Consider the following 26,490-nt stretch of genomic DNA (forward strand, 5'->3'; position numbering starts at 1 on the left):
AGAAGGAGAGAGTCTATTATTTTGTAGTAGTAAAAGAAAGAGAGAAGACTTGGGCGATTGTGATTGAGATAGTCTTGGAGGAGTTCGAAAACATTAGTAAAACTTAGAGAAGAAAAGAAAAGTTCGAAAGGGATGAAAACGTTGCGTTGTACCAATGCAAAGAGCGAAATAGCAACGATTTCGGGTACGAACAACAGACAAGAAAAAAAGAAAGAGAGAGAGAGAGAAACATATTGCAATAGAGATGCACAAATACTCTACCAGTACATCTGAATACACACCGAATGGATTGTTCAAAACTTTTCACGCTATATCGAGCTTGCCAACTTTTTCGCTAATGTTTTCCGCCGCAGTTACACCACCGCTGTCAGTACCATCTCTAGCCTCAATAAAAGCTTTAACCTCCGTCGGTTCTCCTTTCATCGCGTATGAAGTCATCTGGATGCCGATCTTATTTTGATCTGGGTTTAAAAGAGAAGCCGATATGGCATTCAAAGCTACCTCAAACATTTGGAGTTCTACGAGTTGCGGACGGCGAATGGTAAGTGTACCATCCTCTTCGAAATCCATTTTCGTAAAGACGGGATACATATCCCTTTCCTTAACTTCCTCGCCACTTGTATCCTCTCCAGCAGATGCCGCGCATGGCCAATCGTACTTTTCCTTCGCGTCGATATCCTCGAACGGCGAGAGCTCTTCTCCTAAAAACAGACAGTTCTGCAACGATTTTTTCGTCATATCAACTTCTTCGCCTTCTTCTTTCTCCAACTCTTCTATGATTTTCTTCGCCTCGGCTTCGTTTTTATACACGGTTAAAGTACAGTTTGAGTGATCAATTGTTACGCAGCAGCTGAGCGTGGCTTTGTTATTTTCGTCGAGTCTCAACCCGTACTCGATGTTGAAAAATTTAATCTTCTCGAGCTTCTCTCCGTGTTGCGTCACTGCGCTCAAATACTGAATTGCAGCCGCGAACAAGCTCAAACCAAACTTAGGCGTAAACCCATCCACGGATTCCATCAATCCCGGCAAGTGCTCCGTCGACCATTCCTCCGCCGGCGGGTTCATGTTCGGTTCAATCTGTTCGCGAATAATTTTTTCTATTATCTCCCTCGGCACAGACGCGAATCCGGTTTGAATATCTAACTTCTTCAATAAATTTCGCGTTCCTTTAACGTACGAACACGATTCTTCGTCGCTCGTATCCGTATTTGTGGCCGTTTTTGTGCACGCGAATACTATTTTCGTTGGTTTCTCAATCTTCTTTGTCTTCGATTCTTTTTCTTCCTCTTCTTCGCCGTCTCTCTCGTTCAACACTTTCGGATTCTTGAGAATCTTCTCGATGTACTCGACGATGTATTCGTTCGAGGGCGGTTCAGGACCTCTCACGATGTTCACATCTTCACCTTTCCCGTTCTCGTCTTCTTTCGAGGTCAGAAACTTCCCAGTCGAAGTATCCACGACTAATATCAAATGCGGTCGAGCTGGAATAAATGAAGCGCCTTCTTCTGAGTTTTCTAAATCCTCCAGTTTTACCGAAATTGGAGGCGCCCACGCGCGAAGTTTGTGCACGTAGACTTGCCACACGATTGATGGTTTTGATGACTTTGGTGCCATTCTCTTCTCTGTGCATGTAGTAAACTCGGGAAGAGAGAAGAGAGCAGGTAAATTTATGGATAAAATGTCTTCATTTTTTTCCTCATGCATGTGAGCAAGGGGACAGAGTAGGAACAAATATCAACATCAGACAATAATGATAACGGCGACGAGGAGAACTTGCTTGGTTTGTTCTTCGATGCTAAGGTCGTCGACCACCACGCGTCAAAAATCGTCGTCATATAAGTCGTCTCTTTTCCTGCTTAGGAGGAAGAAGAAGTCAACAACAACGAAAAGGAATCCCCGCACGACGAATTGGAGTAAGAGAGGAGGAACGTTTTTGCAAGAAGAAGAAGAAGAAGAAGAAGAAGAAGGAGAAGACAGAGAAGTTACGAGAAGAAACGATTTTACGGACCCGATGCACTGGCGACATCAGAGTTACAAAAACTCGTTGGAAAATCCAGACTCGTTGCAAAGCGCGGAGTATCGCGAACGAACCGGGAGAAACCACGTCTATCGCGGCATCGTATCGTACGACGGGACGAATTATTTCGGATTTCAAAAGCAAGGCGAGGATAAAATAACGATTCAATCGGAACTGGAGAGATGCTTAATGCAAATAACGTGTCTCGATAGAGAGTTGTTGTGTTTAGGCGCGGCGGGGAGAACGGACGCGGGCGTGCACGCGAGGAAACAAGTGTTTCATTTCTACACGAAAGAACCTTTGAAAGACGAGTTGAACTTCATGCGAGCGTGCAACAGGTTGTTGAACGAAGACGTGAGAGTGATGGAAATTGCCAAGCCGCACCCGATGTTTCACTCGAGGTTTCACGCGATTGAGAAGACGTACAGATATACGATTGATTTTGGGCTACCGCACAGTCCGTTCCATCGGAAGACGGCGTTGTCTGTCGGGTATCGAGAGTACGACATGAAATTGTTAGAGGAAGCGTGTAAAGTATTTGTTGGAACGCACGATTTCGCGGCTTTTATGAATCGGTCTAGAGATGGTAAAAATTTGGAAAGAAACTCGGAACGAACGATTTACTCCTTTGATGTCATTCGCGGCGGCGGAGAAGAAGAAGGAGGAGAACGTTACGAAGATCCTTCGTCGTCGTTAGTGTACTTGTACGTCACCGGCAATGGATTTTTATACAAACAAGTTAGGAATATGGTTGGTGCCATTTTATCCGTGGCTGGAGGAAGATATACCATAGATGATTTGAAATTGTTCATGGAGAAGAAGGATAGAAAGCTCATACCGATGGCGGCTCCCGCGAAAGGTTTGTGTTTGTACGACGTAAAGTATCCAGATGAAATGTACTTTTCTCCTCCTCCTTCTTCCTCTTCTTTAAGGATTTGATGATTATGATGATGATGATCAGTTGTACTGGTAGTAATAGTGGTAGTAGCATTTATAGCGCATAGCTAAAGAAGATAGAGAGTAACATTATATTTATTTGTGTGAAGAAGTAGCCTAGTTTTAATATCTACAAAGTACCGAGTAGTACAGCTATAAAAATTCATTGGTGTATTCACTCACCGAGCGCCGGCGGCGGCTGTGCTCTTCGGAGCTACGCGTTGACTACCATGCATAGCATGGAACGCCATGAGCGTTGTTTTCCCTAGGCATTTGCCAAAGAGTGTTCCGGTAGAGCAACCAGTCACTTGAACTGCGATGTAATCGCCCGCTTTCAACTCGTGTTTGGCGTCGCCTTCGTCCTCGTCGCCGCCGTTGTATCCGCCGTATTTTTTCGTGTTGTCAAAAACGACCCATTTAGATGAATCTGTCTTTCCAGTCCACTCGTTTTCGTTCTTTTTCGATGGTCCCTCAATCAGCACGCAATGAACGGAACCAATTTCTTGCTCTTGCTTCTTTTGCGCCTGCGTTCGGAACGCCTCGATGACTTCCGCTAATCTGTTTTGTTTGACGTCTTCCGGGACGTCGTCCTCCAAATGTCTCGCCGCCGCCGTACCATCTCGTTCGGAGTACGCAAACATGAACGCCTGTTCGTAACCAACAATGTTCATGAGCGAAACCGTATCTTCGTGGTCCTTCTCGGTTTCGCCGCAAAAACCAGATATGATGTCGGTCGTTATCGCGCAGTCTGGAATGACTTCTTTCACGTGGTCGACTAAATCCAAATACGCCTCTCGCGAGTAGCCTCTTCGCATGCGCACGAGCGTCGCCGTAGAGCCACTTTGTGCGGGCATGTGTAAGCACTTGCATACGTTTGGTCGATCGCGAATGACGTTGAGAACATCGTCCGGGAAATCTTTCGGGTGCGGAGAGGTGAATCGAATGCGCATTTCCGGATCGACTTGCGCGACGCGATCGAGCAGTTCTGCGAATTGCACCTTTCCTTCTCTCTTACGACCAGCGTCATATCGAGATTCAAACCCAGCCGCGTACCCATTGAACTTCGCCGGGTCTTCACCCGCCAATCCAGCAGCATTTTTCATATTCAATTCCTCTCTGGCGTTGTTAATGTTCAAAATCGCTTCGATTGAATTGTTCCCGACGATGTTCCCTTCCTTCAAAGAACTCAAAAAATCCTCCGATTTATTCGTATCCACGTAATAAGAGTTCACATTTTGCCCGAGCAAAGTCACCTCTTTCACCCCTTGTTCGCTCAAAACGCGCACTTCGTATAAAATACTCGCCAAATCTCTCGACCGTTCTTGGCCTCTCGTGTACGGGACGATGCAAAACGTGCAGCAGTTATCGCACCCCCGCATAATCGTCACAAACGCCGAGTGCGTACCGTCCGGTCTCACAGGAATGACGTCGGCGTACGTCTCTTCTACCGATAACTGAACGTTCATAGATTTATTTCCGGTATTATGCACTGTATCGATTAAATTCGGCAAATCTCTGTACGCGTCTGGTCCGGCGACTATATCCGCCAACTGATCCTCCTCCAACAACTGCGTCTTCAATCGTTCCGCCATGCACCCCAACACCCCAACTACTGGTCGTTCCGTTTTCTTTTTTGGTTTCCCAAGACTTCTGAAATACGCCAATCGCTGCCAAATTTTCGCCTCTGCCTTATCTCTTATCGCGCACGTGTTGATTAAAATTACGTTCGCGTCGTTTATGTCCTTCGTTTCCGTGAACCCGTTATCGTTCAACACCGACATCATGACCTCGCTATCGTTTACGTTCATTTGACACCCGTACGTTTCTACGTACACGTTCCGGTTTTTCGTTTTCGAGGCGACGTATCCTTCTAAATCTTCCAAAATACCCGTGTTGGCTTTAATCGGCCTCTTCGTTTGGCCTTTCAATACCTCCTCTTTGGAGGTGAGGTGGTGACCACCTCCGGTTCCCGTAATCGTTGTAGTGGTCGCGTCGTTCGCGTTGTGCGCTCTCGTGATAACATTCACATTCTTTCTCCTCGTCCTCGTTAAACCCTTCGTCGTTCGTTCGCACGTGTTGTTGTTGCGATACCGAGCAGCCAGGCTTCCTCGTCCTCCTTCATTCGAGAACGACGACGCGACGGCGCCAACTTTTCTGCTCGAAATTTTCTTCGACTTTGAAGACGAAGAAGAAAACGAAGAAGACGAAGACGCGCCGCTCAAACTTGAACCCTTCGCGTAATTTTGAATACAAGAAGTAGACATCTTCTTGAGAATCGCACTGTGTTATATATATATATATATATATATATCGTTTATATGTGTACGTGTTCGAGAGAGAGACAATTTGTGAGGAAACACAATTGCCCTGTAAATAGGTTTAATATTTATCTCAGTCAAAAGTTCTGAGAAAAGACCAAAAATGTGAGTGAGAGAGAAGAGAGGAAAAATCAAAAACGTCGGGGGGGTCGTCAAAAAAAAACCATCCATCCCTCGTGCAAAACACCTTCTTTTGCTTCTTCTTCTCATTCAAATTCATTGCGAGATGATGACGACGAGAAGAAGACGGAAATAATAAAAAGCATTCACAGAAGAAGAAGGAGAAGAAGAAGACAGACGCGAAGAACGAGAAAAAGGAGAGATGAACAAAGAAGAAGAAGAAGAAGAAGACAACTTGTGCACGTTTTGCACGTTTCCGTTAAAAGTAAAATTGGAAGAAGAGAAGAAGAAGAAGAACATAATTCGGTTAACAAAATGCAAACACGCGTTCCATCGCGAGTGCTTCAAACGATGGCACGTGTGGAGGCAAAAAGAGTGGGAGAGAGAGATGAGAGAGATGAATTGGCCGAAAGGGTCGGAGGAAGAGAAAAGAGCGAGAGCGAAGCCGACGCACGAGTGCCCGCTGTGTCGAGTTGAAGTGGAGGAGAGGTTTGATTTTAGCAAAAGCAACAATATCAGTGGAGAGGACGACGATTCAGACGAAGAGGAGGAGGAGAAGACGATGAAAGAGATGGTGATGAGTGAGGAGATGCTGAATAAACTGCGGAAACAGAGAGAAGTGTTCAGACGGAAACTTCTCAAAGCGAGAGAGATTGGCGCGTTGGTGGTGAAAGATCCGTCGAAGACGAACGTGAACCGACTGCTCGTGCCTCGCTCGAGGGAGCCGACGCAACAAACAAACGGAGGAGGAGAAGGAGGAGAAACAGAGGGAAGAAATAGCGATAGCGTAGCAGTAGTACCAGTAGTAGGAACAACGACAGCAACAGCGAGTAGAGGCAGAGGCAGAGGATCAAATTTTCTCGCGCGCGCACTCGCGCGAGCAAGAATAGAAGATGAGGATGACCAAGATGGATGAAGATGAATTTTTTGCAAAAAGTGCCAAAAATAGCCTGCGCGCGCAACAAGAAAAGAAAAGAGAGATGGGTCTGACAACCCCGTACGCGATTGAAAGCAACGACAAACAAGACCAACAAAGTCGACGACCAAAGAAGGTGCGCGTGTTGATGCCTGGACCGGATTTCCGCGAGATGAACAAGAGAAACATCGGATGCCCAAAGGAGGAGAAAATTTTCGTTCCTCTGAGAGAAGGGAAAGAGTTTTTAGAAAAGCGAAGAGAGGAGAATGAACGCAGGAGAATGGTAGGTAAAGCGGAAATTCACGGTAAGACGACGGAAAAAGGAGTCGATATTGCAAAAATTGTCGAGCACGCGTTCGTAACGACGCGAGCGAATATAAAAGAGGTTAAGAAGAGATCTCTGTTCGGGGGAGGCGGCGTCGGAAGAGCTGGAAGAGAAACGCGAGCGTCTTTGGGACACGCAACTTCCGCGCAAACGAAGAGAGCCTTGTTGGCATCTTCGGATGACGCCACCACCCCTCGCCATCAATTCAAGTTGACAAAGTTCCTAAAAGTTCCGTCGAAGATTGTGACGACGTGGTGATGATGATGATGATGATGATAAATAAAGGGGGCTATTATTACAAATACAAAAATTCTTCAAAGTTCCATCTCGACATACGTGGACGAGTCTACCAATAGCGCTCTCTTCTTCCTCTTCCTTCTGTTCGAAAAACACGAAAAACACGAAGGTAAACACTTATTTCGACTCTCAAACCCTGTTAAATCCTGTTCTTGTCTCGTTTCCGTCTCGAACGCTTCCAAGCGTTTCCATCGCGACTCTAAAATTTGCAAATCGGTTAAATCTGAGTTCACGCTCATGAATTCGAAATCATCGTTTAGCGTCGAATACTCGTTTGAAAACGTTTCATCTTGGAAGTCCTTCTTTGGATCCGCGCTATCGCTTGACGGACTCCCCGGAGCCTGCTGCTGTTCGCTATGTATGGTGTTCATCTGAATCAACTGCGCCGCGTCTCTCTCCGCCAACGCTTCCGATTTCATCATTTCTTGCGCCAAAGATGAGTTCCTCAGAGACGCCTCCATCTGCCTCTCTCTTCTCGCTTGAATGTACTTCTCCACCAGCGGTCGAAACCCTTCGTACATCGTTCGAACTTCCTTAGCTATTATTGATTCTACTAACCTCCCTACACCCGTTAACTTCACGTCGATAGTTAAATCCACATACATCCTACACGCTTTCACGCCTACCGATTTACACCGAATAATACCTTCCACTTTCGACGCTTTCGTTATGTTATTCGTGTTCACTAATTCCGCCTCGAATAATTTCGGGGCCGTTTCGCTCTTCTTGCTAAATTTAAGTTCGTCGTACAGTTCTAAACTTTGGCCTTTTTTCAATCCGAGCGCTCGTTTCACAATCGACGGTATGTATGTGTTCGGCTGCGTTCGAATTATACACCGGACTTCGTTTTTCTTTTCGTCGACTTCATACAGCGGTAAATCACACTTCCGGTTGTTGAAATGCTCCGCTTGCGCGGTGAGAAAAGCTCGGGTGTTTTTTGCGAACCAAAAATCCGCGGCATCGATCGGGAGCTCGTCCGTTTCCAACTGAAGGCGCATGTTATTATTGACTTCTTCAATCAAGCCAAGTGCGCTCTCAATCCAATTTTCTTTTTCATTCGCAAAAGTCTTCTTCTTCTTCTTCTTCTCAACGACCACGACGCATTATAATACGAATAATACGAATAATTCTGTTCACTCCCGTTCTCTTCGATGAGTGATGCTGTCTTTCGATACTACTACTACTACTAATAATAATAAATAAACAAGGACGACGAAAGCGTTGGAATGAAGAGGAGGAGACTTTTTCTTAAAAATCTCGTATAACGCTTTTTTTCACATCACTTTGAATAATAATACAAAATTTTCGGTTACACTTTAACGCTCACTCAATCGAAGAAAGACAGTCAAAATCACGCGAGCGAACTCTTCCCGAACGAAGATTGAATCTCGTCCCCCTCTCCCTCGCTTTCTTTCAAAGTAAACTCGAATTTCGGCAACCGTCGCAACAGCGCGTACGGCGCCGGGAAAAAGTTGGAGAACCACAGCTCGACGAGGAATTTAACAATCGCCGCGAGCACGCCTTTACAAAGAACGAGGTTTCCCCAGAGGAATAAACCGTTCCAAGGACCGAGAGAGATGGCCATAAATCGAGGCGGGAGAGAATATTCGTCGTTCTGCTTTCTTTGTTGATCTTTCTTTATTCTCGTGGCGACGTATTCGGCTTCCCAGTGCGCGAAAGAGGCTAAGAACTGTCCCGGCGGTTTCATCGCGCAGTCGCCAACCGCGTATATGTTTTCAAATCCTATAACTTGTAAAGTTTTTGGATCTCTTTCGATATAACCGAGCTTACTGAGCGGTATTTCGAGGATTGGCTCGTTGTTCTTTTTCGCTTCGGCGGCGGAAAGTAAAACGGTTGGATTTTCAAACGAAAGAAAGTTGGTGGACGGCTTCGAGCCGACGGCGAAGATCGTTTCCTTCGCTTCAATTTTTACCGTTTTGTCTTTAGATCCGACGTAAGAAGAAGAAGAATAAGAAGAAGACGACGACGGTGGAGAAGTTTCGCCGTTCACTCTCTCGAATCTCTGGCCAAGTTCGACGCGAACGTTCTTCTTCTTGAACCACTTTTCCACGTACTCCGAGGCGGATTTCGGCAACGTGTCCAAAAGTCTATTTTTATCGTGCGCTAAAACAACATTCGTTGCAGTTCGTTTTCCTTTTGCACGCACACAAGCTATATCCGCCGCTAATTCCACGCCGACGACTCCACCGCCAACAATTAAAGTCGTTTGTTCATCGTTACTAATGTTGTCGTTATCCTTACGAGAAGAAGGCAACGCTACGCGTTCGGCGTCTCGTTGGAACGTCTTTTGTCTCGCGTATCCAGTCTTCGCGCCTTCTCCTGGCGTCCCTCCCATTGGCTTGATACCTGACGTGCTACCACCGTAATTACTCCCTGTCGCTATGATCAAATAATCGTACTCTAGCTTTTTATTCTCCTCTCCTTCTTCGTCCGCCGTTCGCACGGAAACGTACTCCTCGCACACGCTCTTCACGCCGTCGTCCGCCGCGTGCGCAAATCTCGCCCCCACTCTCTCGCACATCTTCTCGTACGATCTGTGCAACTTCCCAATCCTCTCTCCTGAATTCTCGCTTCCTTTATACCTCCGCATTGGTCCACCTCCAACCATCGCAGAGAGCGCCCCGGGCGTGTACTCGAAATACGCCTTCGTATCCACCAAAGTGACATCGCACGTCTTGGATAAATCAAACACCGCTTGCATCCCGGCAAACCCGCCGCCGATGACGACGACTTTTTTTCTTCCCCTGTCCTTCATTTTTTTCGTTTTCGCGATCTGTTTCCTCGTCAATACGGATGCGATGATTACGATGGCGCTCAGCGCGATGGCGATTACAAACAACTGTTCTACTGATGAAAATGGTTGTTGGAAACCACCACCGCTGAGTCCGTTTGTTTCTACTAGAAGCCTCTTCTTCGTCTTCTTCTTAAACGTGGACGAGAGCGACGAGAGAGTCTCGACTTTTAGTCGCAGAGGAGTAGCTGTTTCTCTCTCGCTCGCGGTGTGACTGTCGTTGCTTCTCTTCAAACGAGAACGAGAACGCGCGACGACGACTTTCCCCGAGGAGGAAGTGCAAGAGGAAGAGGAAGAGGAACAGCGTTTTTGGCTGATTCGGACGACAACAACACTCGACGACGACTCGCACTGACGACGACAACGAGAACGATGATGATTGGAGAAGATGAAGAGCGGCGCTTCTATCGAATGTAACCGCGCGTACATGAATAAATGATGAGTGAAGGAAAAAGCACCGCATTTGGACGCGTTTGTGTTCTGAATTATTTTGTTCGTTTGTTGTATTTAAGCGCGTTTTGTATTTACATCACTTGACTCACTCTCTCGTTTGACTCACTACTCTCTCTTCCTCTCTCTCTCTCTCTCTCTCTCTCTCTCTCTCTCTCTCTCTCTCTCTCTCTCTCTCTCTCTATTATATATTTACGTTTATAAACCCCTTCAGTTGTATTCTTTTTATCTTCTTCTCTCTAACATCTTAGATGGTGGTGCCGTCCGGAATGGTCGCTCCTTGCAAGACGACGACAACCCCGTCGCGGATGAAGTAGTTCGGGTGAGCTGCTTCGTTATCGTCAAAATCGACGTTGTTGACGTTGGTGATCGTGCAATTCTTACCGACTCTCGCGTTCTTGTCGATGATGGCGTTCTTGATGACGGAACCTTCTCCGATACCGATCGGGATTTCTCCGGCGCCTAACAAAGCGGCGCGTTGTTCTTCGGACTCGTAGAGGTCGGCGCCGATGATCATGGCATGGTCGATGTTCGCGCCCTTACCGATGTTGGATCGGATACCGATGATGGCATCGTTCACCTTGCAATCGGACAAAGAACAACCGTGCGAGATGATGGCGTTCTTAACCTCGCAGTTTTGAATCTTGGCCGGCGGCAAATATCTCGGCGAAGTGTAGATTGGAGAATCCGCGTCGTAGAATTCAAAGTCCGGCTCATCCGCAGCCAAGTTCAAGTTCGCTTCGAAAAAGGACTTGATGGTTCCAATGTCCTCCCAGTAATCGTTGAAGAGGTAGGCTTGGACGTTATAGCCGTCTCTGGCGGCAAACGGGATGATTTCTCCGCCGAAATCGTGGTTGTCCGCGTATTTTTTGTTCAAGAATTCGTCCAAAGAAGACTTCTTGAAGACGTAGATTCCCATGGAGGCAATGTACGGCTTTTGTTTCGCTTCGGCGGCAGAGAGGCCGAGCAAAGTCGTGTCGACTTGCATTGCTTTCAACGCGTCCCCTTTCGGCTTTTCGGAGAATTCAAAGATTCTCAAGTTTTCGTCGCACTTCATCAAACCAAAGTCCGACGCTCTCTTGTCGTCCAGCGGCAACACCGCGATAGTGATGTCCGCGTTCGTTCTTCTGTGGTGGTTGACAAAGTCCATGTAGTTCATGCGGTACAAGTGGTCACCCGATAAAATGACAATATCCTCGACGTCTTTGTTCTTCACGTCCGTGTACAACCACGAGTACTGTCTGACTGCATCCGCGGTGCCTTGAAACCATTCCGTGGACGTCGGCGTTTGCGTAGCCGCCAAAACTTCCACAAACCCAGACCCGCCGTTGACAATCCCGTTACCAAAGTTGTACGTCTTCGCCAAGTGTCTGTTCAAACTCGCGCTGTTAAATTGCGTCAAAATGTACACTTTATTGATCCCAGAGTTGATGCAGTTGGACATCGGCACGTCGATCAAACGATACGCGCCGCCGATAGGCACGGCTGGCTTCGAACGAGTCTTCGTCAACGGGTACAAACGCGAACCGGCGCCGCCACCCAAGATGATGGCCGCCACAGATTTCGTGTTTGACATCGCCGACATAGTTTGGTTTTCCTTCGGCTGTTGCGCGATGGCTTCCGAGCGCGTTATCGTTTTTTGGATTCTTCTTCTGTTGTTTTTTAAAGTTTGTGTGTTTTGGGAAAAAAATGAGATATTAGTAAAAGAAGAGACTTGACGAGAGATGAGAACAACAACAACAACAATACCTCGCTTCGATTCGAACGAGAGAAGAGCGAACGCGCGTTCTCTCTGCGCCGTTGTTGTTCTTTTAAAAGGTGCACCACGAACCCCTTTAAGCGCGCGCGCGGATAAAAAAATATCCCACACGGGCAATCCATCACGGAATGATTATTGGATATATATCACACTTCGGATCTCTTTCTCCCGAAAATACTAAACGAACACAAAACGAAACCCACGCGACGAATCATCCAAACGATTAAAAACGCACCCGTTATTGGTGGAAGACTTCTTCCCCCGGGTGGTGGTCAAACTTGTACCCCCGGTGGTAAACGCGCTCGCTTTCGCGGTGGCAAAAGAAGCGGACATGATTTTTTAATCTTCTTCTTCTTCTTGCTTTTGAGATACAAAGTGTATTAACGAGAGTCTGTGGTCTCACGACACAAGGAAGCTCTCCTCTTTAAGTGGGAATACATGAAAAACGAGTGGCACACATTTTTTCGCATTTTGTGGGGCCGAAAAATTCCTTTTTTTAGAGATCTCTCTGAAATGTGCTGACGCACGAAAACACACTTTCGCGAGAAAAAAGTTCGTTCCAAAATGGGAGCTCTCATCGTGAAGAAGACAAAGAAGACCAAGGTTCTATTTATCTCCTACGAATACACGTTCGGGACGTTTTCTGGGAACGGTGTCTTAGCCGCGAGCACGGTGAGAGGATTTTTGAACGACGATTCCGACTTTGACGACGACGACGACGCGATGACGACGGAGATTTTGGTGGTGTGCGCGAGACCAACAGAATTGGAGGAAGAATTACGTATGGAAAAAGAAGACGAAGAAGAAGACAAAGGTGTTCTCTCTGTTCCGGTTCCGAAGTCGAAGTGGGGGAGGTTAGATAAAACGTGCGCGTACGAAGAGTTCGCGACGAACGTCTCCGAGAAGCAGTTGGAGGCAATCGTAAAGTTCCGAGCAGATGTCGTTTTAGGCGTAGATTGGTCCTCGCTGGAAGTCTACGAGAGAATACGAAAACGATATCAAGAAGAAGAAGAAGACGGGTTTTCACCACCGCCTCCTCCTTTAACGTATCTGAATTACCGCGTGTTTACGTTACACGACGAATCGCACCGGGCATTAGAGCAACGCATGATTACCGCTTCGACGCACGTTATTTGTTTGTGCATCAACGACGCGAAATTTTTGCGAGACGCTTTCGTAGGCGGCGATGACGGCAAAGAGATGGTCGTCGCGGTGGTGCTTCACCCGCCCTTGCGCGAGGACGTTTTAAGAGACGCCAAGAATGCACTCGCTCGAGAACAACCATCTCCTGTTACCTCTACTACTGGTGCGAAAAAGAAACGAAACGCTTTGACGTGCGTCGTTCGGTTGAGCAAAGAGAAGGAACCGGAAAGGTTCGTCGAGCTCGTCGAGGAACTCGCCAAGCGCGACGCTTTTGGTGATACGTTGGTACCAATTCTCGTCGCTCCTGCAACTTCAGAGTTTGCTGAAGGGTTGAAAAAGCGATTCCGAGAGGCGACGAAGAATATACCGAACGCTTCCGAGTTGTGCATCGAGTCCTTCTTGAACGCTACGCAGCTCGGTGAGATTTATTCGAGAACGAAATTGAACGTACACCCGTGTCGTAAAGATGCGTACGGCATGACTGTTATCGAAGCGGCGGCGTTTGGAGCACCAAGTTTGGTGTGTTCTGGAGGCAAAGTAGGATCCAGTGAACTTCTCATGGAAAACCAAGGTGTCTTTTCCTTCGACTATGAGAACAAATCCGTCGAAGCGCTCGCGGATTTCATCACAAACATCGACGAGAATAGATTAGAAGAAGTAGCAAAAATAGGAAGAGAGAGAGCTTTGGCGTACGACGAAACAGAATACGCGCGTCTCATATCAAAGGGAATGATGATACCGAAAGAACGAGGAGTAGAGACGATTCGCGAATTGGCAGAATCATACGCCAACGCGCTCATCGCCTTCTCGCTGGATTATGAAAGCCGAGAAAGCGTGACAATTATGACAAGAAGCAGAGGCAAAGATGACGACGGTGATGATGTAAATATAATAAGTAGTAGTAGTGCAAAAACATTAGAATTAGAAGGTTGGATAATCACGGCGGACAATCCCCACTCGATGAATACGGGTATTGGAGCAAACGCAATTGCAAAGAAAGCGCTCGAACACGAGCTCTTGGATGCATTTCCACGCGTTCAGCTCGGTCGCTCGCTGACTTCAGAATATGACTCGGATGACCCCGATGAAATGAAATGGATCGAATGTGGATACTTCGTGCCTTTCATTGGATACAAGACAGAAGAGAGTAAGATGAGCGTGGAACAACGCGTGCTCGAAATAGGCCGAAATTTTGGCCAAAACGCAGTATATTTTATAAGTAGAACGAGCGGAGAGAAGGCGTTTAAAGTGACGGTTGTTCCGTGCTGCGCGAATATGGACGCGTTACGATCGACGGTCGAAATGGTCCCGCGCAAGATTCCATCGATTAGGCGACAGGTAGTGCTGGATTATTAATAAAAATGCTCGCGTATGCCTTCTATAATCCCTCTCGCCTCGAAAGCCTTCGTCACGATTACTCGTTTCTTTCTACTTCCTTCTTTTTCTTCTAAGAGCGCTCTTTCTGCCCACCTCACTAAATCTTCCTGCGCGTTTCCTACCACTATCGCTAAATTCCTCCCCGATAGCATCAACTCGTCGTTCCCGCTATCTCCGCACGCTACCGTTCGCTCCAACTCGAAGCCTAACTTCTTTCTCACAAACTCTAAACTTTCCAGCTTCCCGGCTTGATTCGACACGCAATCCACGTACTTCCACCCGCCCGTGCCGGAACTGATTATTTTTGCCGTCACGTTCTTTTCTTCCAAATATCTCTCCAACGTCGCCACAAACTCGCCTACATTTTCATCCTTCAACGCGCACGTTATTTTATGCGCGTTCTGTTCCTCCTCTGGTCGAAAATGGGCCGACTCTTCCCCGCATAATTCGATGGCTTTCGCGCACCCAGCTCTGACAATCGCCTCGTCCCACCCGACGTCTAACGTTCTCGTCCACTCTTCGTCTTCGATCCACATTTCTTCTTTCTTCTCGTCGCCGCGCGAGTACACTTTCGTACCGACGGCGCAAATCAACATCTCCGGTTTTACCATCACGTTTCCTTTCTCTCTCAGTAACGCTCGAAACGACTCCAACGACCGACCGGTGCTGTATACCAGTTTACTTTTACTCTTCTCATCCTCGTTATTAATGCTGTTCTCTTCTTCTTCCCAAAACGTCCGAAACTCTAGCGTCGATTGGTCGTCTCCAACCATCGTTCCGTCTAAATCCGACACGACTAAAATTGGATGGTTTCTCCTTCGAATCGTTTCCGTCGTCGTCGTCGCAAACTGGGAAGAGTGCGCTCGCACGCAACACGAAGAACTACTCCTGGGATGATGATGCGCGCACGACGACGCAAAGTGCGACGACGACGCGAAAGCAGCAGCCATGATGATTGCTCTCTCGCGCTCTTTCTCTGATGATTTTCGTGCGTGATGATGTTTTTTTTATAACGACCTCTTCTTCTGTCTTTGGTTCGTATTCTTGGTGTGTGAAAAGCTTCTACGACGACGTGTTTAGAACAACAATGTGATGATAAGTGCGTTTTGATGAGATGTTTTGATGCCCCCTCCTCCGCTCCGCGCGTTTAAGATGTGGTTCATTCATTATTGGTGTGTGAAAAGCTTCTACTAAATATGATGTGTTTATTATAACAATTTGATAAGTGCGTTTTGATGAGATGTTTCGATGGCGCCTCTCCTCCGCTCCTTTTGCGTTGTGTAACCCCGGAAGAAGAGAGGGAAGTTTTACTTCCCACCACCACCAGCCATGGCAGCGGCTTCTTTCGCTTTCGCTTGCTTCTCCTTCACGTCCTTCACCGCGGCTTTAATCGCGTCTTCGGCCAACATGGAACAGTGCAACTTCACCGGCGGCAAGTTCAAGTGGTTGGCGATTTCGCTGTTTTTAATCTGCGTCGCTTCGTCGACGTGTTGTCCTTTCACCCACTCCGTGGCGACCGAGGAAGACGCGATCGCACTCCCGCACCCGAACGTTTTGAAGCACGAGTCCGTGATGTTCCCGTCGTCGTCTACGCGGATTTGGAGTTTCATCACGTCCCCGCACGCCGGCGCGCCGACTAAACCCGTCCCCACGTTTGCGTCTTTCTTATCGAAAGCACCGACATTTCTCGGTTTTTCGTAATGGTCGACGACGTTTTTGTGGTACAATCTGCTGCTTGTGCTTGTGCTTGTGCTGCTGCTCGTGGAAACGATTCCAGAGGTTCGAGTTAACGCGCACAGCGTTTGATTTTTGTTTCTGCCGATAGAGTTTCTGAGTAAAGCGTTCATCGTATTCTTCTTCGCGTGTACAATTCAAGCAGAGAAGAAGGGATCTGTCTTTTTCTTTCTTTTCTGCTGGTAAAAATCACACCACCGTTTTGTGACGTTGTTATGTTGTTGTTGTTGTTGTTGTTCAAAAACACAAACTTTTGGAAGGTTCTTTCTTTTACTCTTTTAACGAGGACGAGAATACGCTCACTTTTAGTCCTCAAAGCGCGCGCGAAGTGTTGTGAAGTAAAGGACGAAAGAGTGTGAGAAGAATCGCGTGGAAAATTTAATAAGACAAAAGGTGACACGTCGACGAAAAAGAAGGAAAAAAAAGTGTCCAAAGAAGAAAAAATGTCCTCTCTGGTAAAATTCTCCTCCTTCAAAACGAGTACGAGAGACGAGTATTCGTAAATATAATATTAAACGTCGTCGTCGACGAGATGGTCTAAATCGCTCGCGATGTGCGCTTTGTCTTTAGGCAAACGCATTCTGTTTAACACGAGTTCAGCTTTTCTTCTTCTCTTTTGATCCGTCTGATCATCCGCAGGGAGCTCGTGTTCTCCTTGTTCTTGTTCTTCTTCCGCTTCCGCGTCGGTTGTATAAAACGACGCGGCTAAACCGCTGAGAACAGCCGCCGCGGTGTCCGGGAAATGATCGATGAAAAAAGACGGTCCGACTAAAAAACCGCGGTCCATGAGATCTTTCGCTTCGATTTTCCAAATCTCGTAGTTGAAATGTCGGATAGTTTTACTCACCCTTCGTCGGTTGCCCGACTTTGAAGACGAGGACGACACGTCGTTTGGAGAGTATTTGACTTTTCGGAGGTACAATAACTCGCCGGGCGGGTATAAAGGCGCCGCCATATTTGGATCGGACGAGATTTGCTGCTCGGAAAAAGCGTTAAAACTTTGACGCAAGCTCGTCGCTTCGGAAGGTAAGGCGCCGTCGGTATCGTCATCGTTGAATACGTCCGATTCGACCAGAGCAGTTCGCGAAGTCGTCAGTTTTCGAAGGAGTTGAAACTTACTCAGTTTACACCTGACCAACGCGTTGATGACTTCCGATCGAAGCTTTAACAAGGTTGGACCGGATAAACGCGTGATGGCATCGAGTCCGTGGATGGAAGAAGTGCAAAATTTTTCCGTTTCTTTCGCGAGTTCTGCGCCGAGTAACCCTCCCGGAGGTTCGATGGCGACGACTTTCACAGTCGGGAACTTCTCGCGCAGAAAGAGCGCCACGATTGACGCCGTCGCGCCGCCGAGCGAGTGTCCGGTGAGCACCAATCGCCAACCGCGACATTCCGAGAGAACATCTGCAGGAATCGAATCGCCTTCTGCCGTGCCTTCTTCACCGAGAATGACCTGGTCCAAAATGCGATGTCTGTTCAAATCGTTAAAAATAAATTCCGAGACCTCGGCGATGCCTTTGTGACAGTGCAACTGCGATCCGGTGAATTTTTTACTCGCGATATCTTTACCAAGCAAGTTTATATCCAACTCCGTCGGTTTATACATGGCATCCGTGACGCAATCGGCGATGGAAAGCGTTCCGCGAATGGATAAAACGACCGAGCGTTTCTTCACGTCCCGTGCGATGAAGTACGGCGCTTTACCTACGCCTTCCTTCGTGGAGATGTAGAAGATATCTCGCGAAGAGATTCCAGCGCACGCTTTCAGCGCCGCGCGATCGAGCGTCACGTCTTGCCGAGAGTTATACAAACGCTCCTTCTCGGCTTCCTCGTCTTCTTCCACATCTTCCCTCACTTCTACGACGACGTCTCCGCTATTATTATTACTACGACTACTATTACTACTGCTACCGCGACCACTGCCGATATTTTTCCTACTCTTTTGTTTCCTATAATACGCCCCACAGCACACGCGACTCATCCCTTTGAACGAAAACGCCATCTTAAATCCCTTCGATGGATGCGCCCAAGCGTATAACGTCCAGCCGTACGCCGCTAACGACCATCTCGCGTAATGCGCCATGTCTTCGAGCGTCTTCGAGAGCATTTCCCCGGAAGATTTAATCGGCACGTCGCACGACATCGTCGTCGTTTCTCGTTGAGAAAATACAGAAGAGGAAGTGGCGCTTCGAGGCGACTCGTTTGTTGTCAAAAGCGACGCTTCAATTTCACCACGCTCGACGTCGTCTCCTTCATTCAAAGGAGTGAATGATGAAGCAGCGTCCATCGCAGCCGCGGCGCTCGACGGTTTTAACAGAACCCCTTTCGGTGCCTCCTTGAGCATCCGTCGGTCTTGTATAGCTAAAAGCGCGAGACCGGCACTAATATCGCTCGGCACTAAATCAGCGCCCTGGAATATTTCGCTAAAACAATCCGCGATGGCGCCCATACCACCTCCTCTTCCCGCGGTCACCCCTCCTCGTTCTCTGCTTTTTTCATCGATGCTTTCTAAATCCTCCCCCGCCGCCGAATCTTTCCGAATTATTCCACTGGAAGACGTGGCACTCCCACCTCTCCCCATGCACATCAAACACCCGACGATGGAAAATATCCTCTGCCACCTTTCCTCGGGATCTAAGTGCGCGAAAGCGGAAAACATGGCAAACACGCCAAACGCCGTCAAACCGACTACGATAAAGTTCCCGACGATGACCGTCAGTACCAAATTGTTCACTCCTTCCGTCTCGTAACACTCCTTGCCACCTTCTTCGTTCATCAGATTGACTCCGTACCCCATCGCGCCTACTATCGCGACTAAAATAATCGCGTGTATAATCAGTAGCGGTATCGCTCTTCTCCTTTTGTTCGGTTCCAATATCTTCCCTTTCGAGCTCTCGAAACAAATCAAAAACTCAACACTCGCCGCGAGAAAGAATAAAGACAGAGACGCGAACACCCAATCCAACGCCTTCTCCCCGACTTTACCGCACGTCTCTTTCAACGACTTTGACATTTTCGCGTACGCAGTCGCGAGTATGCACAGCCATAAAACGTGCAAAAAAGAAAGCAGGAACGATGGGACGACTAAATCGTCCAAAGCCACGAGCCAACTGCGACCGCACAGACGAAGTGCCGGCATTTTATTATTCTGTTCTGTTATATCACGAAATCGTCGTCGTCTCCTTCTTCTTAAACATCACCACGGTGATGTACATCCTCTAAATCCTCTAAATCCTCCTCGACGACGGACGGACCGGGGGAAAGAAACGCAGTTTGGGAGAGAAGAAATTGCTTTTTTTTCTTCTTGCGTTGCCCGCGTGACGAGAAAGTGAAGCCCAAAAAAGGAGAGATTTTTGATTTTTTTTTTTCATTTTTGGCTTCTCTTTCTCCACATAAAAACAAAAGACCCTCCTCCTTTTTTCCTCCCAATCATCGCCAAACAACAACAAAAAGGGTGGTTTGGACTTTTTTCATTCACAAAAGAAGAAGCGACGGAAAAGCAGCGGCGGAAGAGAAGATAGAGATGATGATGACGACGCGGTGCGTCGTTTACTCTTGTGTTTTGATGAGATCTCTTTTGTTTCTTTTTGCGCGATGCTTTTTAGATATTTTATATGCGTTTCCCTCCAAATTTTTAAAAATCAAACTAACCATTTTAAATCTCTTATTCTCTCGAACAGTGGCGCACTGGCGACGCATCACCAGGCGGTCGGTTTACGACCACCGCTCTTTCCTTCCTCCTCTCAAAGGAATAACAACGGAGAGGGTTTTACGACAACAAAATTTTGTGGTCGTCGTCAAAAAAGGAAGGCGATGATGCGGGTTGAAGCAGCAGCAGCTTCTTCTTCTTCTAAAAATTTTATCGATAAAGAGAACGAGACGCAAGGGCAGAATAAAGATAAACAAGTGCGGACGTTTTATACGTTTAAACCTGGGGAGACGGTGGAGATGCTCTCGGAGTATGTCGGAGTAGACGTCGAGGCGCTGAAAGCGCTCAATCCAGGCGTGGATTTGGATTTTGTGTTTCCCGGAGATCGGGTGGTCGTGCACGTCGAACGACAACGAGAACGAGAACAAAAGGAGGTGAAAGATGAAGGAGTTCGCGAGAAAGTTGCCGCGGTAGTAGATTCGCAAGGAAATACACAGCAACGAGACAATAATAACACTGATAAGAATCAAGAGCGACGACTGAACAAAGAAAAAGAGAAGCGAGCGGCGAGGATGGAAGAGGAGAGGAACGAACGACGACGACGAGAGAAAGAAGAGAAGTTACTGAAGAAAGCTGAGAAAGAACAACGGCAACAACAAAAGAAGATGAAAAAGCAAGTTCAACTCCAAGCGACGAAAAGGGCCGCTCCAGTTTTTAACGCTGGCGCGGCTATGTTTGTGGCTTCTGTACCGGTGCTCGCCATCTCGACCCGTCTCGGATTCTTCAACTCCGTTTTAGATACGTTCGGAAAAGTGAAAGCGATGCTTGCGTCTTCTTCTGATGCGCGCGAACAGTCGTCGTCGATAAGAGGCGAAGCGTCATCATCATCATCATCATCATCATCATCAGAACCTTGGCGATTGAAAACTCCGGAAGTATTCGCAGCGATGACGCAACCGCTCGGCTCTTTGAATACAAACGCTACCGCCACCAATGCACAACCATCGTCTTCAATGTCCTCGTCTCCTTCTTCACAAAACATAGTGTCTCAGCAAGAGTTTACGGAGTTGAGGAAAGAGTTAAACGGCGTGAAAGCGAAGCTGACTGCTTCCGATTCTGAAGCGAGGAACGTTAAGTCTCAGCTCGAGGAAGCGAAAGAGGAGAAGGAGAAACTCGCGGACGAAGCGAAACGAAGAAAAGATGAAGCAAACGAAGTGAAAGCTCAATTAGAACACGCACGAAGTGAACAAAAGAAACTCGCGAATGAAATTAAACAAAAAGAAGCAGAAATGGCGGACTCATTGAAGAATAACGAACAAGCTGCTGCGAAGAGTGTGGCGGCGGTAGAGGCGGAAATGAAGCGCGCGGTTGAAGAGTCCGTAGAGAAAAATGCAAAGTTGCAAAAAGATTTAGAGCTCGCGCGCGAGTCTTTGCGACAAGCGCAAGCATCTCGAGAGTCTGAATTGAATTCTATGAAGTTCGTCATCACGCAAATGGAAAAGGAATTACAAGACGAAAGAGCTTCTTTGAATGATTTGAAAGAAGAAAATACCCTACGCGCGGAGACTGAAATTTCTGATCTCGAAAGGCGTTTAAGCGAGAAGATGAAAAGCGAAGAGTATTTGCAGTCAGAGATTGAAAAGCTTAAAAACGAGTTGACTGCGAACGCGTCCGAAATTGAAGAAGCGATTACCATGAAAGAAGATGCCGTAAGTGCGTTGAAAACGATTGAATCCAAATCTCGCGAGGAAATCGACACGTTATCGACGGAAGGACAGAAAATGAAACTCGAAATTATTGCTTTCAATCAACGCGTTGTAAAACTCGAAAACGAAGCTGAAATGGCCACGACTCGCGCCGCAGATGCAACCGAGGCGTTGGAACGTCTTCAAAAGTCTGCAGAACTTACGGGTTCGACCCAAGAAGAAAAGCTCAAGGAGGCGCTTTCGGCGCAAGCGGAGACTGAGTCGAAACTGATGGAAGCGGAAAGTCGCTTCATAAAGGCGAGCGAAGGCTTTTCGGAGCAAAAGTTAGAATTCAAAAAGAGAGTAGAGGAGTTAGTTGGAAAAGTGAAGTCAATAGAAGGCAAGATGTTGGATGAAACTCGAAGTTTGGAGGAGAAAAACTCGGAGTATGCATCAAAGCTTTCGGAAGCTTCTGAAATCGCCAATAACGAGAAAAAGATGATTGAGGATGAACTCGCTTCAGTGTCGGCTTTGAAAGATTCCTTGGAACTGCAATTCGAAGAGCTGAAGGAGAGAGTATCGAAAGAAAAGGAAGAACTTGGCGTCGAGCAACGCGCTATGGAATTAGAAATCAGAAACTTGACGGAACAACTTGAATCAAAGCGTTCGCTCGAATCAGAAGCTGAAAAGTTCCGCGAGGAGAGAGAAACGTTGCTTATTGAAATCGAAAACGTTAAATCCTCGAGAAAAAATCTCGAGGTTGAGTTTGATACGTTCCAGAGAAAAGCAGAGGCTGATTTAGAACGAGAAATTGAGCTGCGCGAAGCGGATTCGAAACAAATCAAGGATGAAGTTCGACAGTTTGAAGAGACGAATAAATCTCTGACCGAAGAAATTGCAGGTTTGAAGCAGAAGCTTGAATTTGCGAATATTGCGGTATCGAGAAGTGAAACACAACGTTCGGAATATGTTGATGGAAGAATAAGTGACCTAGAACAAGCTCTTGAAAATGTCGAGAAAGAGAGAGACGTGCTAAAAACTGAGTTCGATGAGCGTTTGAATCGACAAAATACTGAGTTTGCGGCCTTTGGGCGCGACTTAGAGCTCCAAATTAAGGAAGCGGAAGATGCTCTCGAATTGTCCAGGCAATCTTTCGACTCGGAATTGAAAGCAGCGCTGGCCTCAAAAGAAGAAGCAGAGTCGAACGAGAAAGCGTGGCGAGAGAAAATTGAAGATCTCGAGAAACAATTGGCTGAGTACGGTGACGTTGAGAAAAATCTTGACGTTTTGCGAGAAAAGGTCTCTTTCACGGAAAGCAAACTCAAAGAAGCGTCAGAGCGGATGAAGCAATTAGAATCGGAAGAAATAGAAGCAAAAGCTACTCGAATGTTAGCGCGGGAGAAAATCGCCGAGCTCGAATCGGCATTGACCAACCAAGGCGATCTCGAGGAAGAACTCACTGCTCTACGAGATAAAATTGCATCTAAGGAAACAGAGCTGCAAGAAGCGTCGGATGAAGTCAAGAACCTCGAAATGTTCCAAATGGAGTCCAAAGCTGAGCTCGAAGATGCGTGGCGAGAAAGAGACGAAGCGACAGCGGACGTTTATCGTGAACGCGCAGAGCAGTTGGAGCGTTCCAATAAACTTGAACGTGAGCTGAACGCAAAGATTGAAGATTTGCAAAAGCAACTGGAAGGTGCCGAGGAGAGTAAAAAGTTAGCCGAGGAGAATTTTGAAAACGTCCAAGAAGCTAAAAGTGTTATCGAGGCTGATAAGATAGCTATGGAGCTCGTTCTCGATAAGTTCCGCGAAGAGCACGATAAGTTTATTGCACTAAATGAAGAATTAGAGCTTGCTGCAAAGGCGCAAGAGCAAGCGGAAAAGATTATGTCCGATGCAAAGGAAAATTTCAATGCGGTTCTCGAGGTCACTTTCAGCGAACATAAACAAGAAATTCAAGCATTGGGAAAACAATACGACTCAAAAGTGTACGCGTTAGAAGCAAAGTTGAAAGTTATGAGGGATCAAAGTTACGAAGAGAGTAAAAGAGTAGAGTCTGCCAATGCGCGAGTCGTTACACTTGAAAACGAACTCGAAGAAGTTCGTTCAAAGATGGAGGAAGAAATGGGATCATCCATTGCTGCAGCAGCGATTACGGGTGAAGCAGAAAACGCGAAACGGCAGCTAGAAGAAGTTAGAGCTGAGTTGGATTCTACTCATGAGAAGTTTGAGAGTGAATTAAGTGTTGCGGTTGAGGCAAGGAGAATTGCCGAGTCAAATTTATACGCCGCGACTGAGAAAATATTAAACTTTGAAAATGAGGTTTCGTCGCTATCGAACGATCGTAACACGGAGATGATTGAACTTCGAGAGCAACTGGATGAGATGAAAGCGTCCTCGGTTCTCGAGCAAGAGCAGTTGAGAGCGGATCTCGAAGAGTCTCGCGCGGAGTTGGAATCGGCTCGAACGAACTTCGAGGCTGAATTGAACGCAGCGTACGAAGCGCAGAAAAGCGCTGAATCTAACGTAGAGGAATTGAACGAGCAAATCAAATCGTTCGAATCTGAAATCGACGACGCCCGAGTCCAATTGACTGAGTATGAAACCACTTCCAGCATAGAGAAGGGGGAATTGCAAAAGCAGTTGGATTCAGCTCGCTTTGAATTGGAGAACTCCGAGTCCAAAGTCGCAGCAGCAGAAGACAAGCTCCGCGAGTCGGAAGCAGAGCTCGACGCACTGCAGTTAAAGAATGAAGAGCTTGAATCCTCGCTTTCTGGCAGCGCGGAGTCACTTCGCTTGGAACTGGAAGAGTCTCGCGCGGAGTTGGAATCGGCTCGAACGAACTTCGAGGCTGAATTGAACGCAGCGTACGAAGCGCAGAAAAGCGCTGAATCTAACGTAGAGGAATTGAACGAGCAAATCAAATCGTTCGAATCTGAAATCGACGACGCCCGAGTCCAATTGACTGAGTATGAAACCACTTCCAGCATAGAGAAGGGGGAATTGCAAAAGCAGTTGGATTCAGCTCGCTTTGAATTGGAGAACTCCGAGTCCAAAGTCGCAGCAGCAGAAGACAAGCTCCGCGAGTCGGAAGCAGAGCTCGACGCACTGCAGTTAAAGAATGAAGAGCTTGAATCCTCGCTTTCTGGCAGCGCGGAGTCACTTCGCTTGGAACTGGAAGAGTCTCGCGCGGAGTTGGAATCGGCTCGAACGAACTTCGAGGCTGAATTGAACGCAGCGTACGAAGCGCAGAAAAGCGCTGAATCTAACGTAGAGGAATTGAACGAGCAAATCAAGTCCTACGAAGCCGAGCTCTTGGCAATTGGCAGTTTAGAGCTTCAACTCGACGAGGCGCAAGCAAAACTAACCGCGTACGAATTATCGTCCGGTGAATTACGCAAGGAACTCGACTCCGCTCAATTAGAATTGGAGAATGCAGGATCCAACGTCGCTGCGGCAGAGGCGAAAGTTCGCGCGTCTGAATTAGAACTCAGCGACTTGCGCTTGAAGGTCGAGGAGAAGGAATCCCAAATCAGCGGTAGAAATTCTACAGTGCAAAATTTGGAGCAGCGTTTGTTTGAAATGGAAGAGTTGAGCGAAAAATCGAAAGCAGATTTAGAAAATGCGAGGTCTGCGTTTGAGGCTGAATTATCTGCGGCGCACGAAGAACAAAGAGTTGCCGAAACAAACGTGGAAGCGGCAAACGAGAGAGTCAAAGCCACGGAGTCTGAATTGATGGATCTCCGCGCGAGGATTGAAAATTTTGAGGCGCAAAGTCAAGAGAAGGAAAATCTCCTCCAAGAAGAGGCGAGAGTGTTGCGCGTGAAAATTGAGGAGTTTGAAAACGCCGAGCGCGCATTAGAACGGCAAGTTTCAGAGGCGAGAGAAAATTTAAGAGACGCGGAGACGCGAGAGAAGTCTTCCGAGGTCCAACTCGCTAACCTTCAAAACGAAGTCGACGCCTTGAAAGACACAGTCGCATCGTCGACGAACATTCTCCGTCAAAAAGAAATGGAAAGCGAAGCGCAAATGGTGGTTTTACAAAACGAAAAGCTTCGAGCCGAGATTCAAATGGCGACGATGGCCACGGAGCAACAACGCATCCAGCTCGAAGATACATCCATGCAACTTCCATTTTCGGTGGACGCAAAATTCGTCGTCAAGTTTGATTTACCTCCACATCAGTTCTTGGCTCTCACTGGTTCCTGGTGCGACTGGAAAGTCAACGCGAGCGAAGAAATGACGTGCGCAAACAAAATGACGTGGACGAAGGAAGTCCCTTTAGGCTTGGACGTAACCCACGAGTACAAATATGTAATTTGCGAGCGCGACTCCAACGGTCAGCCAAAACAAGTAGAGTGGCAAAACGGCGACAACAGCATGTTTGGCGCATCCAGCGGCGCTTTGCAGAACATGCGAGGTGACGTAGAAATTCACGACACGTGGATTCCAAACGCGACCAAAAATCTAGTCTTTCTCTTTTCAAAATCCGGAGGTAAATTCGAGACCGACCGGAATCGAATGCTTCAAGACTGCTTGGACGCGCAAACCTACGGTGTCAGCCAAAATTACACCTCGCACATCGTCGACGACATGTACTCCGCCCTAGGCGGCGATTCAACCTACGAGCCTACTAAAAACTCCAACACGCAAGCGGGAGGAGGAGAAAGCAAACACGCTTTAGATGGAGGTGAGGATTTTTTCAACGTCGTCGACGACGGTTTCGGCGAAAGCATTAGGAAGAGTTACGAATACGTGGATAGCGACGACGACGACACCGACGAGGACTTCATCGTCATAGATATTTAAGGATGATTTAAAGAACTTTGTAATAATAGAATCGAATACGCACAGCAGCGGCAGCAGCAGCGGCAAAATTAGGTGTTTTCTCGCTCGCATTTGATTGGTCGACAAAAAAGGCGAGAGAAGATATTTTTGAAAGGTCCAATTGG

At 47.3% G+C, this 26,490-nt stretch overlaps 13 protein-coding genes across 13 annotated transcripts; 5 read left to right on the forward strand and 8 right to left on the reverse strand.

The window, feature by feature from the left end:
- Positions 1–303: 303 nt before the first annotated feature.
- On the reverse strand, positions 304–1,704 carry Bathy08g01130 (predicted protein; the record flags this gene model as incomplete). The annotated part of the gene is made up of 1 exon (XM_007511321.1): positions 304–1,704. The coding sequence occupies one exon, from the start codon at positions 1,702–1,704 to the stop codon at positions 304–306; it is 1,401 nt and encodes a 466-aa protein (XP_007511383.1).
- A 307-nt stretch (positions 1,705–2,011) lies between these two features.
- Positions 2,012–2,956, forward strand: Bathy08g01140 (tRNA pseudouridine synthase A; the record flags this gene model as incomplete). The annotated part of the gene is made up of 1 exon (XM_007511299.1): positions 2,012–2,956. The coding sequence occupies one exon, from the start codon at positions 2,012–2,014 to the stop codon at positions 2,954–2,956; it is 945 nt and encodes a 314-aa protein (XP_007511361.1).
- A 176-nt stretch (positions 2,957–3,132) lies between these two features.
- On the reverse strand, positions 3,133–5,217 carry Bathy08g01150 (predicted protein; the record flags this gene model as incomplete). Its single annotated transcript, XM_007511413.1, has 1 exon — positions 3,133–5,217. One exon carries the CDS (start codon positions 5,215–5,217, stop codon positions 3,133–3,135), a length of 2,085 nt encoding a protein of 694 aa, XP_007511475.1.
- A 376-nt stretch (positions 5,218–5,593) lies between these two features.
- Positions 5,594–6,307, forward strand: Bathy08g01160 (unknown protein; the record flags this gene model as incomplete). The annotated part of the gene is made up of 1 exon (XM_007511328.1): positions 5,594–6,307. One exon carries the CDS (start codon positions 5,594–5,596, stop codon positions 6,305–6,307), a length of 714 nt encoding a protein of 237 aa, XP_007511390.1.
- Positions 6,308–6,371: 64 nt separating this feature from the next.
- Positions 6,372–6,890, forward strand: Bathy08g01170 (unknown protein; the record flags this gene model as incomplete). The annotated part of the gene is made up of 1 exon (XM_007511770.1): positions 6,372–6,890. The coding sequence occupies one exon, from the start codon at positions 6,372–6,374 to the stop codon at positions 6,888–6,890; it is 519 nt and encodes a 172-aa protein (XP_007511832.1).
- Positions 6,891–6,946: 56 nt separating this feature from the next.
- Positions 6,947–7,927, reverse strand: Bathy08g01180 (predicted protein; the record flags this gene model as incomplete). The annotated part of the gene is made up of 1 exon (XM_007511465.1): positions 6,947–7,927. The coding sequence occupies one exon, from the start codon at positions 7,925–7,927 to the stop codon at positions 6,947–6,949; it is 981 nt and encodes a 326-aa protein (XP_007511527.1).
- A 353-nt stretch (positions 7,928–8,280) lies between these two features.
- Positions 8,281–10,170, reverse strand: Bathy08g01190 (predicted protein; the record flags this gene model as incomplete). Its single annotated transcript, XM_007511554.1, has 1 exon — positions 8,281–10,170. The coding sequence occupies one exon, from the start codon at positions 10,168–10,170 to the stop codon at positions 8,281–8,283; it is 1,890 nt and encodes a 629-aa protein (XP_007511616.1).
- A 268-nt stretch (positions 10,171–10,438) lies between these two features.
- Positions 10,439–12,283, reverse strand: Bathy08g01200 (predicted protein; the record flags this gene model as incomplete). The annotated part of the gene is made up of 2 exons (XM_007511383.1): positions 10,439–11,843; positions 12,186–12,283. 2 exons carry the CDS (start codon positions 12,281–12,283, stop codon positions 10,439–10,441), a joined length of 1,503 nt encoding a protein of 500 aa, XP_007511445.1.
- Positions 12,284–12,514: 231 nt separating this feature from the next.
- On the forward strand, positions 12,515–14,312 carry Bathy08g01210 (predicted protein; the record flags this gene model as incomplete). The annotated part of the gene is made up of 2 exons (XM_007511723.1): positions 12,515–14,263; positions 14,301–14,312. The coding sequence occupies 2 exons, from the start codon at positions 12,515–12,517 to the stop codon at positions 14,310–14,312; spliced, it is 1,761 nt and encodes a 586-aa protein (XP_007511785.1).
- Positions 14,313–14,445: 133 nt separating this feature from the next.
- Bathy08g01220 (predicted protein) lies at positions 14,446–15,420 on the reverse strand (the record flags this gene model as incomplete). Its single annotated transcript, XM_007511534.1, has 1 exon — positions 14,446–15,420. One exon carries the CDS (start codon positions 15,418–15,420, stop codon positions 14,446–14,448), a length of 975 nt encoding a protein of 324 aa, XP_007511596.1.
- Positions 15,421–15,777: 357 nt separating this feature from the next.
- Positions 15,778–16,317, reverse strand: Bathy08g01230 (Iron-sulfur cluster assembly enzyme ISCU, mitochondrial precursor; the record flags this gene model as incomplete). The annotated part of the gene is made up of 1 exon (XM_007511775.1): positions 15,778–16,317. The coding sequence occupies one exon, from the start codon at positions 16,315–16,317 to the stop codon at positions 15,778–15,780; it is 540 nt and encodes a 179-aa protein (XP_007511837.1).
- Positions 16,318–16,715: 398 nt separating this feature from the next.
- Bathy08g01240 (predicted protein) lies at positions 16,716–19,343 on the reverse strand (the record flags this gene model as incomplete). Its single annotated transcript, XM_007511713.1, has 1 exon — positions 16,716–19,343. The coding sequence occupies one exon, from the start codon at positions 19,341–19,343 to the stop codon at positions 16,716–16,718; it is 2,628 nt and encodes an 875-aa protein (XP_007511775.1).
- A 677-nt stretch (positions 19,344–20,020) lies between these two features.
- On the forward strand, positions 20,021–26,347 carry Bathy08g01250 (unnamed protein product; the record flags this gene model as incomplete). Its single annotated transcript, XM_007511569.1, has 1 exon — positions 20,021–26,347. The coding sequence occupies one exon, from the start codon at positions 20,021–20,023 to the stop codon at positions 26,345–26,347; it is 6,327 nt and encodes a 2,108-aa protein (XP_007511631.1).
- Between the last annotated feature and the right edge of the window lie 143 nt (positions 26,348–26,490).

Source organism: Bathycoccus prasinos (genome assembly GCF_002220235.1).
Source record: "Bathycoccus prasinos genomic : Chromosome_8".
In the NCBI taxonomy this organism is placed as follows: Eukaryota; Viridiplantae; Chlorophyta; class Mamiellophyceae; order Mamiellales; family Bathycoccaceae; genus Bathycoccus; species Bathycoccus prasinos.